The 16,662-nt window shown below is 45.5% G+C and overlaps 1 protein-coding gene across 1 annotated transcript in view; it reads left to right on the top strand.

The window, feature by feature from the left end:
* The window catches only part of klhl18 (kelch-like family member 18), a gene marked incomplete at its 5' end in the record, with an annotated part of 80,580 nt that extends 63,918 nt beyond the window's left edge, over positions 1-16,662 (top strand). The window contains 4 exons of the mRNA XM_084312649.1: positions 3,552-3,774; positions 4,198-4,302; positions 9,040-9,151; positions 14,609-16,662. Coding sequence (XP_084168775.1) covers positions 3,552-3,774; positions 4,198-4,302; positions 9,040-9,151; positions 14,609-14,995 — 827 coding nt within the window. The 3' untranslated portion in view covers positions 14,996-16,662. The remainder of the gene's footprint in view (positions 1-3,551; positions 3,775-4,197; positions 4,303-9,039; positions 9,152-14,608) is intronic.

Genomic DNA, 16,662 nt, shown 5'->3' with positions numbered 1-16,662 from the left:
CTCCCAACCCCCTGTACTCGCCCTCCTCCCAACCCCCTGTACTCGCCCTGTTACTCCCAACCCCCTGTACTCGCCCTGTTACTCCCAACCCCTGTACTCGCCCTATTACTCCCAACCCCCTGTACTCCCCCTATTACTCCCAACCCCCTGTACTCGCCCTCCTCCCTCCCCCCCTGTACTCGCCCTATTACTCGCTCTGTACTCGCCCTCCTCCCCCCCTGTACTCATCCCTCCCCCATACTCATCCCTCCCCCCTGTACTCTCCCCTCCTCCCCCCTGTACTCTCCCCTCCTCCCCCCTGTACTCATCCCTCCTCCCCCCTGTACTCATCCCTCCCCCTGTACTCCTCCCTCCTCCCCCCTGTACTCATCCCTCCCCCTGTACTCATCCCTCCTCCCCCCTGTACTCATCCCTCCCCCTGTACTCATCCCTCCTCCCCCCTGTACTCATCCCTCCCCCCCTGTACTCATCCCTCCCCCCTGTACTCATCCCTCCTCCCCCTGTACTCATCCCTCCCCCCTGTACTCATCCCTCCCCCCTGTACTCATACCTCATCGCCCCTGTACTCATCCTTCCCCCCTGTACTCATCCCTTCCCCCCCTGTACTCATCCATCCCCCCCTGTACTCATCCCTCCTCCCCCCTGTACGCATCCCTCCCCCCTGTACTCATCCCTCCCCCCTGTACTCATCCCTCCTCCTTCCCTGTACCGATCCATCCTCCCCCCCTGTACCCATCCCTCCTCCCCCCTGTACTCATCCCTCCCCCCTGTACTCATCTTTCCTCCCCCCCCTGTACTCATCCCTCCCCCCCCTGTACTCGCCCTATTACTCCCAACCCCCTGTTACTCTCAACCCCCTGTACTCGCCCTCCTCCCAACCCCCTGTACTCGCCCTCCTCCCAACCCCCTGTACTCTCCTTATTACTCCCAACCCCCTGTACTCGCCCTCCTCCCAACCCCCTGTACTCGCCCTCCTCCCAACCCCCTGTACTCGCCCTCCTCCCAACCCCCTGTACTCGCCCTCCTCCCAACCCCCTGTACTCGCCCTCCTCCCAACCCCCTGTACTCGCCCTCCTCCCAACCCCCTGTACTCGCCCTCCTCCCAACCCCCTGTACTCGCCCTCCTCCCAACCCCCTGTACTCGCCCTATTACTCCCAACCCCCTGTACTCGCCCTCCTCCCAACCCCCTGTACTCGCCCTCCTTCCAACCCCCTGTACTCGCCCTATTACTCGCCCTGTACTCGCCCTCCTCCCCCCCTGTACTCATCCCTCCCCCATACTCATCCCTCCCCCCCTGTACTCATCCCTCCTCCCCCCTGTACTCATCCCTCCCCCCTGTACCAGGGTTTTCAATTTCAATCTACCGGACAAATGGGATCAATTCCGGTCAGAGTTTATTGAGCTTAAAAACAATTGATAGGCCTATTTAAAGAATGACATCATCAAGGCATTTATAATATTTTCACTTAAAACTAGGCTACTTTTGCGTATATACAGTCATTAATATATTCCAAATAAAATAAATCCCTCGAGACTTCGTGCTGCTGCCGACTTGAGGTGTCGGTGGGCAGTCTGCCCGACATTAATAAACAGCAGTCTGTTATAATCACATTTTTATGAGCTAACGAATTCCGTTATATTGGACATTTGTATTAATTATATCAAGCTCAGAACTCAGCTTTTACTCATCCTTCCTCCCCCCTGTACTCGCCCTCCTCCCAACCCTGTACTCGCCCTATTACTTCCAACCCCCTCTACTCGCCCTCCTCCCCCCCCTGTACTCGCCCTATTACTTCCAACCCCCTGTACTCGCCCTCCCCCCCTGTACTCGCCCTATTACTCCCAACCCCCTGTACTCGCCCCCCCCCTCTACTCGCCCTATTACTCCCAACCCCCTGTACTCGCCCTCCTCCCAACCCCCTGTACTCGCCCTGTTACTCCCAACCCCCTGTACTCGCCCTCCTCCCAACCCCCTGTACTCGCCCTGTTACTCCCAACCCCCTGTACTCGCCCTCCTCCCAACCCCCTGTACTCGCCCTATTACTCCCAACCCCCTGTACTCGCTCTCCCTTCTCCCCCCCCTGTACTCTCCCTTCTCCCCCCCCTGTACTCATCCCTCCCCCCCTGTACTCATCCTTCCTCCCCCCTGTACTCATCCCCCCCCCCTGTACTCGCCCTGTTACTCCCAACCCCTGTACTCGCCCTGTTACTCCCAACCCCTGTACTCGCCCTGTTACTCCCAACCCCTGTACTCGCCCTGTTACTCCCAACCCCCTGTACTTGCCCTGTTACTCCCAACCCCTGTACTCGCCCTGTTACTCCCAACCCCCTGTACTCGCCCTATTACTCCCAACCCCCTGTACTCGCCCTGTTACTCCCAACCAGGCATGCGTTGCTCATGGGACGAGCATAGTAAGATTTGAGCAAAGATTTGAGCAGAGGCACACAGGAATGCGCTGCACTCGCCAACTCACTATAAGTACCCACCTGGGCTACTTTGCATATCAATAGCGCTGGTCGTCAGGTGTGTTAAATACGTTCTCAGATACATTCACACCTAACTTGATATGTTACATTCCATTTGTAGAGGCAATTAGGCACTGTCTTTAGTCTGTGCTCAAGCGAGGGGACATTTATGCGCATGCGCGGGAGCGCGCGTGCACGTGGCGCCATTAGCGTGCGTGCAATCACAGTTGATATCAGGAACGCACCGCTGCTCCCAACCCCCTGTATTCGCCCTCCTCCCAACCCCCTGTACTCGCCCTGTTACTCCCCCTGTACTCGCCCTATTACTCCCCCTGTACTCGCCCTATTACTCCCCCTGTACTCGCCCTATTACTCCCAACCCCCTGACAGAGGAGAGGCCTTTCGCTTTTGCTAAGTGAAGTGCCTCTGTGACCGCAATGAGAGCCGGAGTGGCCAGTCCGGAAGCCAGACTGATTAGGGTCTAGGAGGTCATTCTGTAAGAGATAAGCAGTAAGTTGGTTGGATACAGCACGTTCAAGTGTTTTAGAAAGGAAGGAGAGAAGAGAGACAGGACGATAGTTGCCTATGACGGTGGGGTTCAGTTTTTTTTTACGAGCGGTGTGACTCTGGCTTGTTTTAGGGAGGTGGGGACCACCCCCGAGTTGAGTGAGGAGTTGATGGTTGCAGTTAGGAATGGGAGAATGTCCGGTGCTATGGTCTGGAGGAGTGGGGAGGGTAGCTGGTTCAGCTGGCATGTAGTCGGACGGTTCGACGTTGCCAGTGTCAGGGTCTCGGCTTCTGTAATGGGAGAGTCTTGGATGGATGTCTTGATATTTGCTTCCATCATATATCAGTTTTAGCAACACCAGTAGGCTATAATGAGCCACCATTGTCTTTTTTCTAATATAGAGAGAAACCTTGACTGTGATTGTCCTGCAGTGTTTCTTAATAAATGGAGAGAGAACGCTGTGACGAGCACGGCCTTATCTAGAGGACACGCTGTGACGAGCGGCAGCAGACATAAAAACAAAGAGGGAACGAGCCTTATCTAGCTTTTCTTTTGTGCTTGTTTGCTTTCATACAGGTGATTCGTTAAACGTAGTCGAAGTGTTTGATCCTATTGGGAATTTTTGGCAACGATGTCAGCCAATGAGAACGTCTCGAAGCAGAGTGGGCGTGGCTGTCGTCAACGGGCTGCTCTATGCCATTGGAGGATACGATGGCCAATCTCGGCTTAGCACTGTGGAGGTTTATAACCCAGAAACAGAGACTTGGACGCGCGTCTCGAGTATGAACAGTCAACGCAGGTAAGGAGGCGTAATTGACCATATTCACACTGTGGCCATTTTGCTCTTATGTCATGCTCGGGTTGGGATTCCTTTACACCCGTTTTATGGGCAAAATTGCCACCATGTGAATATGCCAAATTCACACGTACATTTTTATATGGTCGATTTAAACTGTTAGAATTTCATTCTCTATGATGTTATAATGTTAATCTAATTAATGTATCTTGTTTAGCTGAGGGAAGGTTGGGTGTGCTGTCCTTATAGTTGGGATATTCTGTTAAGTATACTGTCCAAGATGGACTTTACCAAAAGGTAAAATCAGAAAGCACAGAAAATCACATTGACAATCTAAGAAAGAAAAAAAAATATATGTCTGTATGCAATTTGATCAATAACAAATGTCCTTGAATGATTTGCAAAAATGTCCTCTCTCTCCTCCAGTGCGATGGGAACAGTTGTGCTTGACGGTCATATATTTGTGTGTGGTGGCTACGATGGCAAGTCGTCACTCAACTCTGTGGAGTGCTATTCTCCAGAGATGGACAGGTGATGCACATTTCCCTCTGAGTCCCCACTACTAGTCTTCAACCCATCCTTTGATCTTCTAGTTAACCAAGTAACCCGGCATGTCGACTACAAACATTCTTATTTACAGCACTCTGGGGAGTAGTTGTGTGGGAGAAGGAGGGTTAAACTCCACTGCAGCAGTTGGGAGTTAAAGGAACATGCCAGAGTCGGACAAGAAGATGGATACAAATGTGTCCCTGCCCAGCAATTGTGCCCACATGTCTCTTTTTTTTTCTCCAGCTGGTAGATAGATGCTGTCTGCTCTACTAGTCAACTTCACCAGCTGAGAGATCCTGTTCTACTAGTCAACTTCACCAGCTGAGAGATGCTGTTCTACTAGTCAACTTCACCAGCTGATAGATAGATGCTGTCTGCTCTACTAGTCAACTTCACCAGCTGAGAGATGCTGTTCTACTGGTCAACTTCACCAGCTGAGAGATCCTGTTCTACTAGTCAACTTCACCAGCTGAGAGATGCTGTTCTACTAGTCAACTTCACCAGCTGATAGATAGATGCTGTCTGCTCTACTAGTCAACTTCACCAGCTGAGAGATGCTGTTCTACTGGTCAACTTCACCAGCTGATAGATAGATGCTGTCTGCTCTACTAGTCAACTTCAACAGCTGATAGATAGATGCTGTCTGCTCTACTAGTCAACTTCACCAGCTGATGGATACATGCCGTCTGCTCTACTAGTCAACTTCACCAGCTGATAGATAGATGCTGTCTGCTCTACTAGTCAACTTCACCAGCTGATAGATAGATGCCGTCTGCTCTACTAGTCAACTTCACCAGCTGATGGATACATGCTGTCTGCTCTACTAGTCAACTTCACCAGCTGATGGATACATGCTGTCTGCTCTACTAGTCAACTTCACCAGCTGATAGATAGATGCTGTCTGCTCTACTAGTCAACTTCACCAGCTGATAGATAGATGCCGTCTGCTCTACTAGTCAACTTCACCAGCTGATGAGGGCTAAAGTAGAATAATAAAATATAATATAATAGACTAATAGTCTTCGACCCATGTGATATAAACACGAAAAACGTCAGAAAAGTTTGATATGGTTGGACTTTTCCCGAATCCCGTCAGCAAACAAGCTAGAACGTCCCGGTCATGTAGTAAATTCTTCAGGCAAAGCCGTTGCAGTGGCTGAAACGAGGAAATATTGTGCACTTCACACGTTTCTATAATTGTTTTGTCGAAACCGGAAAGCCTGTAGCCTGTACTTCCGTTTAGACCTTTTAGGAGGCATAGCTTTACCAGCCTACATGAAGACAGACGCGACAGACCATCCGAGGCAGTCATTGACACGATTAACAAAAGTTCAATACCTCGTTCATCGTTCAATACCTCGTTGACCCGATGGAAAGTCAACCGAGGCCATGTGTGTTTATGTCCTGCGACTCCTGCCACTCTCCCAGCGTCAACTCGCCAACGAACGAAAGCACTCCCTTGATTCGCATGCAAATTATATTCCGCCCCCATGCAATGACCAGTCACACGGAAATAGCCTTTTTTAAACAAATAATTGTTACATAACTGTTTGCTTTTATAGTAAATATGTTTAACTTTTTTGCTGTGATTTCACTTCGGCGACTTGTGGGCGATACCGCAGGGCACGGTCACAAATGAATGGAAACGGATACGGACAACTAGCCTCTAGGGGTAGATGTATCGTCCCATGTAGCGCGTATAGGGACGATACAACTAGCCTCTAGGGGTAGATGTATCGTCCAATGTAGCGTGTATAGGACGGACAACTAGCCTATAGGGGTAGATGTATCGTCCCATGTAGCGTGTTATAGGGACGAAACGCCAATCGATTACAGTAAATCCTCAAATATAGGACGGGTCTTTTATTTACCTCAGTTGCAAAGAGCACCAGGCCTTTATTAGAGAGAGGCTTATATAAGAGGCGGGCCTTAATTTAAAAAAATTACACTCATGGATATAATCCCTTCATTTTCAGACTTTTATTGTATTATTATTATTATTATTATTATTATTATTATTATTATTATTATTATTATTATTATTATTATTATTATTATTATTATTATTATAATTTTTATTTTTTAATACGTACATTGTCTGTCTACATTTATTTAGACTAGCATTGGTATTTAAATATTGAGTGCAGTTGAGTAATTGTGGGATTAACGTAATTCACACACTGAAGTTGGAACTGTCTATACTAGGTTGTGGGGTCCGGGGACGTTTTAGCGTGTGGTACCTTCTAGACTTCCTCCGTCGAATCGAGTTGTTGACATGCAGTAGCTTTAGCTACCAACGCTGTCATAGCATCATGATCTCTGATGTGTCAACTGGACAACGCCAGCCTCGCCTGCCAACGCCATATAGATAGCGAACGTTAACGTTTGCAAACGAAGTCAACGGCATCCAGCTGACACCACATATCTAGATATTATGACAACGTTAGCTAGCGGCTAGCGCTAAAGCTAACCAGAGGGAAACGTTAATGTATGTAGTCAGTGTAGCGGGAGGCAGCACTTGATTTCCATTGGCAAGAGTTTATCTCATTCTATATCACGGCACGAAAAATAAAAAAAAATACCTTTTTTGTGACCTTATAATAGAGACCGGCCTGTGTTTGTCTAAATGCATCAAACCCCCGGCCATTATAAGAGGCCCCTCCTTTATCGGATGTCCCTCTATTTGAGGATTTACGGTATGTATAATATGCATCGGGGCCTATAACTCGTGTTCTAGGAATGACTGCAGACCACTCTAAAAACATACTTATATTCACGACGGTATTAAACGACAATGTATGAATGGAAAAATATAATGTTCCCACATCCGGAACGATCGATACCCGATGTTGAATGGGCCATAGTAATGTCGATATAGCTATAATATTTAAAAAGTTATAGCCCTGCAAAGAAGGTGAGCGACTCCATAGGCTTACAGCACTGGCAGTAGAGCTATAAGATGCTCAAATTGCGTGTGCGAGATTGTGTTAAGTGCCTTGCTCAAGGGCACATCAACTGTAGTTGTTGAGGAAGTTCGGAGCGATGTGCATTCATTCCCTCACCCAGATTTTCCCTTTCCTTCGAAGTGCCTTTTATTAACCTCTTAAACCCTAGCCTTATTTTCTGAAAATGGAAGATTGCTCCACTTCTACAAGGCCCGTTGTGTTCTTGGTATCTAGGGACATCTATGGATCTCAGGGAATGTATTCCCAATGTCAGAAATATTGTCTGTTACTAGGCTTGAGTAAATTGTGATGAACCAAAGGAGAATATACATTTTATTTATTTATTTTTTAATCTTTGACAGTGAATAACACTATGCTAAAAATTACCAGACATGAAAAAATGACTGTGAATGAAATCTACTGTTTTTTTATAATGTAAATTTCTCCGCCATTTTTCATCAGATTTATTGTCAGCAATACGTTTGTTTACCAATGGTTTAAAGTGTTATTAGTGAAATATGAGTTATATAAATCTAGTCGGAAAAATACTAGAATTGACGCTAGGAAATGCCGCCGCCATTTTGTTTGTAGTCCTATGAGGAGAGGAGACCCAAGACTTTCTATGGGGCGTTATTTTTTTTCCTAGATGCATTTCTCGGAGACGCTCTCTGATTGGCCACTGACTGACGCTCTCTGATTGGCCACTGACATGTTTGCCCAATCGCGTGACGAGTCTTTGCCCATTTCCGCGTCGAACAGCCATGATCTAAGACAAACTCTAACCTTAACCAACTTCGAAAGAGTGCCTAAGCTTAACTAGTGTAGAAACAGGCGTCGGCCAATCAGAGAGCGAAATGCGGCTAGGAAAAAAAATAATGCTTCTATCGGCTTTCGAATTAAAAAAAAAAACTACACTTCCTGGCTCAGGCCAGCCCCTGTCAATCATCTGACTTCTAGATTTACCTTTTTATTCATATTTTTCGGGATTATCTCCCACAAAACCTGAACGTTATTGCCATAAAACCGAAGGCAGTTAGTCTCTCTACCTTTTTGTAAACGTCTAGCAAAAAACTGCGTTGCAATCTGATGAAAAATGGTGGAGAAATGTACATTATAAAAAAGTAACTGTACTTACAGTAGATTTCATTCACGGTTTGTGGATCACGCCTGGTGATACTAAATCCAGATTGAACTCTGCCATTGAAAAGCGGAGATTTGGCCTGATCCATAGATGTGCGACTTGGCCATAATAAGGTCATTTATAGGCCTGATATTCTATATTCTATAATCATATTTCAAATTGCATGTGTCAGAATGGCAGAATTCAGTACTTTATCTACAACATCTCCTGTTTAATCATCCCTTTATTCATTTGATTAGATCAATGTGATCTCAAGAAGGTGCTGAACGAGCTCAGTGGCAATTTTTCATGTCTGGTAATCTTTTGCATGCTGTTATTCACCATCAAAGATTAAAAGAAATTTGATATTCTCCTTTGGTTCATTACAGTTTACTCAAGCCTAGTAACAGACACAATATTTCTGACACTGGGAATACATTCCCTGAGGTCCATAGATATCCCTAGATACCAAGAACATGCAAATTGACTTGTAGAAGTGGAGCAATCTAACATTTACTTATGTATGTATTTTAGGCGGATTTTCTGAAAATAGGGCTCTGGCTTAAGAGGTCCCAATCTGATCTCAAAGATTTAAAAAAAATCTTTTTGTATGCCTGCATTTAAAAAAAATTGTTTTTCTTCCTTGTGTTGCAGATGGTCGCTGGTGACGGAGATGAGTGCGAGTCGCAGCGCAGCAGGCGTGACCGTGTTCGACGGAAGAATCTTCGTCTCAGGTGGACATGACGGCTTACAGATCTTCAACACGGTCAGAATTCCATAATTATTTACTTTACATTTCTTTATTTAATTTTTTACTTGAATTAGGAATGTCCCAATACCAGTATCTGTATCAGGTCTGATACTGTGCCCATGTACTTGTGCTACTAGTTTGCTCAGGAAAACACACACTTATATTAAAATGTTTATAACTAGGGGTGCACCGATATATCGGTTGGGTATCGGTATCGGCCGATAAGCTCAAGTATGCCGATGGCAGTGGCCGATAAATATCCGTCAATTTGTGTCTCGTCAATCTGGTCCACACGTCCACGCGCTGGTAATCTACTCGTGGGCCGCGGGGAGCTAATGTTATTAGCGCCGGTAGGTTTGTTGTGGTTCAGATCAATGGCGGACTTCCCGGAAGTAAAAAACGAATAAGCGCTTGCCGATTGGTGGTAAGAAGAGCAGGAGGTGGGTGCAAGCCGTGTGACGTAATTGGCAGAATCGACTGTCTCAAAAATGTTCTGTTGTACCTGACACGACACATGCATTGCAAACTCAGATTATGGAGATATTACTGGAGAACATGGAGCTTTGTTTGAGAGAGATACAATGAGTGCTGTCTCTTAAACTCTTAAAACTCGTAAACTTTTTAGTCTTTTTAGTCAAGTTAGTCTTGTATTGTATGACTCAGACTTCAGCAATAATCATGAGCATTATAAAATACCGGTATATAAAAAACACACATGGCATGATGGAATACCATAAACATATTTCTTGATGTTTCCTTTTTTAAGTAAGTAAAGAGGCCTATGTTCATATCAGTGAGCACAATTTGTAACACAAAAAGAGAGACGTGTAGCCTATTTATTTATTTAATATTTTATTTATTCATTTTATTATTATTTTATTTGTTGCCATGCCTAAAATAATAGTCAAGCATAGGGCTAAAACATTTTCGTAAACAATAATATCATTTTTTGTTATATGGTTATAATAAAAGCTTTTCTATACATTTGTCTGATTGATTGATTGAAAACTTTATTAACAGATTGCAGAATGGGTACAGTACAGCTCAATACAACAACAGTGCTAAGACTGGAGGATGAAGACCAGAAAAAGACTTTCGGCTTTTTTACATAAGGGTCCTCTATTTTCAATTCATCAAAACAGACATACAAATATACAGTAGTTTCATAAAAAAAAATTGCCACAAATATCGGTATCGACCGATTGTGTTAGTTGAACAATCGGTATCGGTATCGGCCGCAAATTTTCATATCTGTGCATCCCTATTTATAACATTTATTAAATTTTTTATAATTCTTATTTAAAATGTCAGCAACAGCGTCATGTTGTATATTTAATAATTTTTATGTCAAAAAGTGAGGAACATCTGATGAAAATAAAACACGTTTTCAAAGTGACTGAATGTTAGAACTGTAACGGTATTATTAATACTCAAATTAAAGTGTCACCGGTTGATCATGGCTTGATTTGCCCTGCCTATCTGCATGGAGAAATAGCACTCCGGGCAGGTGCAAGATCTTTGACTGTGAATAACACCATGCTAAAATGTACCAGACCTGAAAAATCTAAGCAACTGAATAAAGGGAAGATGATTAAACAGAAGGTTTTGTAGATACAGTACTGAATTCTGCCATCCGGACACATGCTATTTGAAATATGATTATAGAACATAGAATATCAGGCCTATAAATGACCTTATTATATGGCCAAGTCGCACATCTATGGATCGGGCCAAATCTCCCCTTTCCAATGGCAGAGTTCAATCTGGATTTAGTATCACGGCGTGATTCACAAACCATGAATGAAATCTAGAGAGCTCAGTGTATACAGAGTAGAGCTCAGTGTATACAGAGTAGAGCTCAGTGTAAACAGAGTAGAGAGCTCAGTGTATACAGAGTAGACCTCAGTGTATACAGAGTAGAGAGCTCAGTGTATACAGAGTAGAGAGCTCAGTGTATACAGAGTAGACCTCAGTGTATACAGAGTAGAGAGCTCAGTGTATAGAGCTCAGTGTATACAGAGTAGAGAGTGAATGAATGAATGAAAACTTTATTTAACAGATTGCAGAATGGGTACAATACAGTACGGCTCAATACATACAATTGTTAAGGGGATGCAGACCTGAGAAAGACGTTTGTCTTGTTTCCATCAGGGTCCCCCATTTTCAATTCATATAGACATTTATGACATACACAACATACATGACATTTATGGCATAGGGACATATAGGTATTTAGTACCGATACATTTGTGACATAGGCGGTATTCAAATCTACAGTACTGTTACCCCTAGATCCTGACAGAGTATATACATATGATGGGGAGGGGACTGTACATTAGGAGGGGGTGGGTGGGTGGGAGGGAAATATACATACGGCGGGGAGGGAATATATACATGCGGTGGGGAGGAGACTGTCTATTAGGAGGTGGTGGGGGTTTTGGGCATTTACGGTGGCCAGTTTCGAATTGCAGCCTCCCGTAGGTGCTCTTTAAGGGCGGTTTTGAATGTGGGCAGGGATTCACATTCCTTTACAGCTTTGGGTAGGGCGTTCCACATTGTTGTGGCATAATTGCGAAACGTGTTTAGTCCCTTGTTTGAGCCGAATCTGGGTTTAACATGATTTGTTGAGCTTCCTCTGGTGTAGTGGTTGTGGTATTCACTGACCTTTGGGAAGTATTTTGACATGTACATGGGCACCCCGGTCGTATAGTGTATCTTGTAGACCAGGCCCATTGCAAGTTGCTGTACTCTGTCGTCTACTCTAAGCCATCCTAGGTTGGCAAAGTGGGCAGGGGTGAGGTGGGTTCTGGGGTTCAGGTCAAGTAGTAGTCTGACCAGTTTGTTTTGTGATGTTTGTAATTTTGTTTTAAGCGCCTTTGAGGTGCTTTGGTACCATGAGGTGCACGCATAGTCATAGTACCCTTGAATGAGTGCTCCTGCCAGAGTCTTCAGGGTATTCTTGTTTACCAGAGAGGAGATCCGGTACAAGAATCTAGTTCGTTGGTTGACTTTTTTTATTACATTGGATGCCATTTTGTCACAGGAAAGATTTGCCTCTAGGATGGAACCCAGGTAGGTAATTTCGTCTTTCCTTGTGACAATATTGTCACCCACTGTAACTGAGAATCCGTCGGTCTTGCTGAGTTTGTTATTTGAACCGAAGAGAATGGACTCTGTTTTGCCCATGTGTAATGATAGTTTATCAGCGAGCCATATGCAGATTTTGCCTAGTTCCGTGCTGAGGGTTTTTTCAACCTGCAATTTGTTCTTGTCAGAGACCAGCAGGGCTGAGTCGTCCGCAAACAGGAACAAGTTGCAGTCACAGGCTGACGACATGTCATTTGCATATATTAGGAAGAGTAGCGGTCCTAGTATGCTTCCTTGTGGAACACCACAGCTCACTGTGAGGGGGGGGGATAGAGTACCGTTTACCTCTACCATCTGTTCTCTCCCCTCCAGGTAGGATTGCATCCAGCTCACTGATAGGCTATCAAAACCAATTGTGTATACAGAGTAGAGAGCTCAGTGTATAGAGCTCAGTGTATACAGAGTAGAGAGCTCAGTGTATACAGAGTAGAGAGCTCAGTGTATAGAGCTCAGTGTATACAGAGTAGAGAGCTCAGTGTATACAGAGTAGAGAGCTCAGTGTGTACAGAGTAGAGAGCTCAGTGTATAGAGCTCAGTGTATACAGAGTAGAGAGCTCGGTGTATACAGAGTAGAGAGCTCAGTGTATAGAGCTCAGTGTATACAGAGTAGAGAGCTCAGTGTATACAGAGTAGAGAGCTCGGTGTATACAGAGTAGAGAGCTCAGTGTATACAGAGTAGAGAGCTCGGTGTATACAGAGTAGAGAGCTCGGTGTATACAGAGTAGAGAGCTCAGTGTACAGAGTAGAGAGCTCAGTGTACAGAGTAGAGAGCTCAGTGTATAGAGCTCAGTGTATACAGAGTAGAGAGCTCAGTGTATACAGAGTAGAGAGCTCAGTGTATACAGAGTAGAGAGCTCAGTGTATACAGAGTAGAAAGCTCAGTGTATACAGAGTAGAGAGCTCTGTATACAGAGTAGAGGGCTCAGTGTATACATTTACATTTTTACATTTAGTCATTTAGCTGACGCTTTTATCCAAAGCGACTTACAAGTTCTGTACGACAAGCCATCAGGAAGGGCACAACTCTATCAGCTGAGCAACAATGTTCATCAAAGTGTTGAGTGCTACAGTGTAGGTTAGTTTATTAGGACAAGTGCATGACAGTACGGTTAGTTAGGGTTAGATATTTATTTTCTTTTTTAAATTCAGATAATGGTTGAAGTGCGTCTTTAGTCGACGGCGAAAGATTGGACGTGTTTCGGCTGTCCTAACTGGGGTGGGTAGTTCATTCCACCATTGTGGGGCAAGGACTGAGAATAGGCGACTTCTCTTTGATGACCCTCCTGGAGCTTGGATAGGAGTAGGTCTGAGGCGGCCAGAAGATGCAGAGCGTAGGGGTCTTGAGGGTGTGTAGTTAGAGACCATTGACCGGAGGTAGGCGAGAGCGGTTCCCTTTGCCGCACGGTATGCTAGGTCGAGGGCCTTGAAGCGGATTCGTGCAGCAATGGGGAGCCAATATACAGAGTAGAGAGCTCAGAGTGTATACAGAGTAGAGCTCAGTGTATGCCGAGTAGAGAGCTCAGTGTATGCCGAGTAGAGAGCTCAGTGTATACAGAGTAGAGAGCTCAGTGTATACAGAGTAGAGGGCTCAGTGTATACAGAGTAGAGCTGAGCTCAGTGTATACAGAGTAGAGCTGAGCTCAGTGTATACAGAGTAGAGTGCTCAGTGTATACAGAGTAGAGAGCTCAGTGCTCAGTGTATACAGAGTAGAGCTGAGCTCAGTGTATACAGAGTAGAGCAGAGCTCAGTGTATACAGAGTAGAGCTGAGCTCAGTGTATACAGAGTAGAGCAGAGCTCAGTGTATACAGAGTAGAGCTGAGCTCAGTGTATACGGTAACCCCTCTCACCCTGCTTACTACCTCTTTAACCCCCTTCCCTCTGGTAGAAGACTCCAAAGTCTCAGGTGTATGACATCTCGTTTTAGGAATAGCAGATATCCCGAGGTTGTCAGTCACCTGAACTCAAGTCCTAATGCACAGGCACTTTGTACCATAAGGGCTAGCACCAGCCGACAGGCACTTTAAGGCAATATGCACTTTAAATTGGAACACTGAGCTCTTTTAGGTACTGTAGCATTTTTTAAATTTGTGAAATACTTCTATTGTGTGGGGATTGCATCGCATGTATTCTTGTGTTTTTATATTGTATGTTTTTATACTGTATGTACTGTATGTTTGGCACCAAGCCAATTCCCAATCAACCATGTGTTGAAATGGCAATAAAGTTCTACAGGGTAGAGCTGAAAGCGTAGTGTATACCTAACGCTTAATTAGAAATGTCTGACCGTCTGACCGTGTCGGTGTTAACCTCCTCCCTCCACCAGGTGGAGCACTACAACCAGCACACGGACCAGTGGCACCCGGTGGCCGGCATGATGAACAAGCGCTGTCGTCACGGCGCCTCGGCCCTGGGCAGCCAGATGTACGTGGCGGGCGGTTACGACGGCTCGGGCTTCCTCAGCGGCGCCGAGACCTACAGCTCGCTCGCGGACCAGTGGAGCCACCTGGTGGCCATGAACACGCGTCGCAGCCGCGTCTCGCTGGTGGCCAACAGCGGCAGACTTTACGCCGTGGGTGGCTACGACGGACAGTCCAACCTGAGCTCCGTGGAGATGTACAACGCAGAGGCCGACCACTGGACGTTCATGGCGCCCATGGCGTGCCACGAGGGTGGAGTGGGGGTCGGGTGTATACCGCTCCATCCGGCGTAGCGTGTTTCATTCACCCAGTTTACCGTTTACCATCTGAAGGTTAGACGGGTTACAGAACATTACGAACAACGATGAGGGAATCTTTCCGGAGTGTTAATATTATGTTCAGCTCACCAGGTACGACAGTTGGGTTTGTGTTCCTCTGAACCCGGGGTACTGCAGACGTCAGGCCCGTTGGATCATGTGTGTAAGATATAGAGGTTGCCTTTGGGCGAGTCGTTGGTATTCTGCAATTAGGTGAGCAAATGTGTGTGGATTTACCTTTTTCTTTGGATCTTCAGGGTTGATTTCCTGTGTGTTTTCTTTCTATTCGTCAAAGAGCAAGAGGCCAACTCAACTCCCCTTTCACCATGGAAATTGGACTATTTATTTTTTAAATGAGGTAAACTGCATTTAAAGGGATAGAAAACTAAAATACAACTTCCAGTTTGTGGCTAATGAGATGGGATTATCCTATGAAGCATATTTTTTAAATCATAAGTCTTAACCAGTGACATCATCCACCTCTGGACCCTCTGTTATCCCTGAGTCTATTCATTACCTCCAGAATAAATGGGTATGTGTTGCCAGCCTAACAACTAGATTATGATGATGCCATTGGGCAGCGTTTCCCCCCAGTGTTCAAAGATATAGGGACTGTGCTTATCACCCGGTCGCCCACTAGGCAACACGTTCCTGGAGAACAGAGGGTTAATGATATCTGATGTTATGACACAGTGACAGCAGGGGGATGACGTGTGAACTTGAAGGACCATACAGTCTAATTTGGACTTCTCTCCGCTACTGGAGATGCCCCGTCTTTAACTAGTGTTTGTAGGCGTGTACAGTTTGTGTTTGTAGGCGTGTATAGTTTGTGTTTGTAGGCGTGTACAGTTTGTGTTTGTAGGCGTGTACAGTTTGTGTTTGTAGGCGTGTACAGTTTGTGTTTGTAGGCGTGTACAGTTTGTGTTTGTAGGCGTGTACAGTTTGTGTTTGTAGGTGTGTACAGTTTGTGTTTGTAGGCGTGTACACAGGGACCGAAACTAAAGCCCGCCGCCCGCCAGTGGCGCTTAGTTTTTACCTTTGGCGCTTGACACTTAGAGGGCTGCCCGCCGTGTGGCGTGTAGTTCATAACGAATTGATTGTGCGAGTACAGATTATAGCCTCTCTCGTCTTTTTTTTCTCCGCCGCGAGATCGTTAAAAAACTACAAGTCCCACATTGCACTCAAGTCAACGGTCCAATCACAGTAGAGTGACGTGACTGGTTTCATGAGAAAGAAAGCAAATGACCAATCGGAAGCTCTCATTTGGCTTGTTTACTTCCTGAAACGCCACCATTGCGATATGCGGGCAGTCTGCTCTAGTCTATATCGGACCTCCATGAGCTACCGTTACTGTTTAAACAATGACCCAGTCAACTATTCACTTTTAGTTTAATACATGACGAGGCATTGTCTAACGGTATCTAGCTGGCTAGCTACTGATAGCTGCTGATATCAACAAATGCTCCAGCAATAGTCGACTCGAGTGCATAATACCTCCGTTCCCTCGTTAGCTAGCTTAGCTAGCTCACGTTAGATCTTATCTGTCCCAGTAAACTAAATTGTCTTAACGTTATCTACCGGGCTAGCAGTAGCTACAGATAGCTCCTGATATCAATGTCTTATAACATTGATTGAATGCGTAT

Source organism: Notolepis coatsorum (genome assembly GCF_963971535.1).
Source record: "Notolepis coatsorum genome assembly, chromosome: 4".
NCBI lineage: Eukaryota > Metazoa > Chordata > Actinopteri > Aulopiformes > Paralepididae > Notolepis > Notolepis coatsorum.
This window is presented reverse-complemented; position numbering and strand designations above follow the sequence as displayed.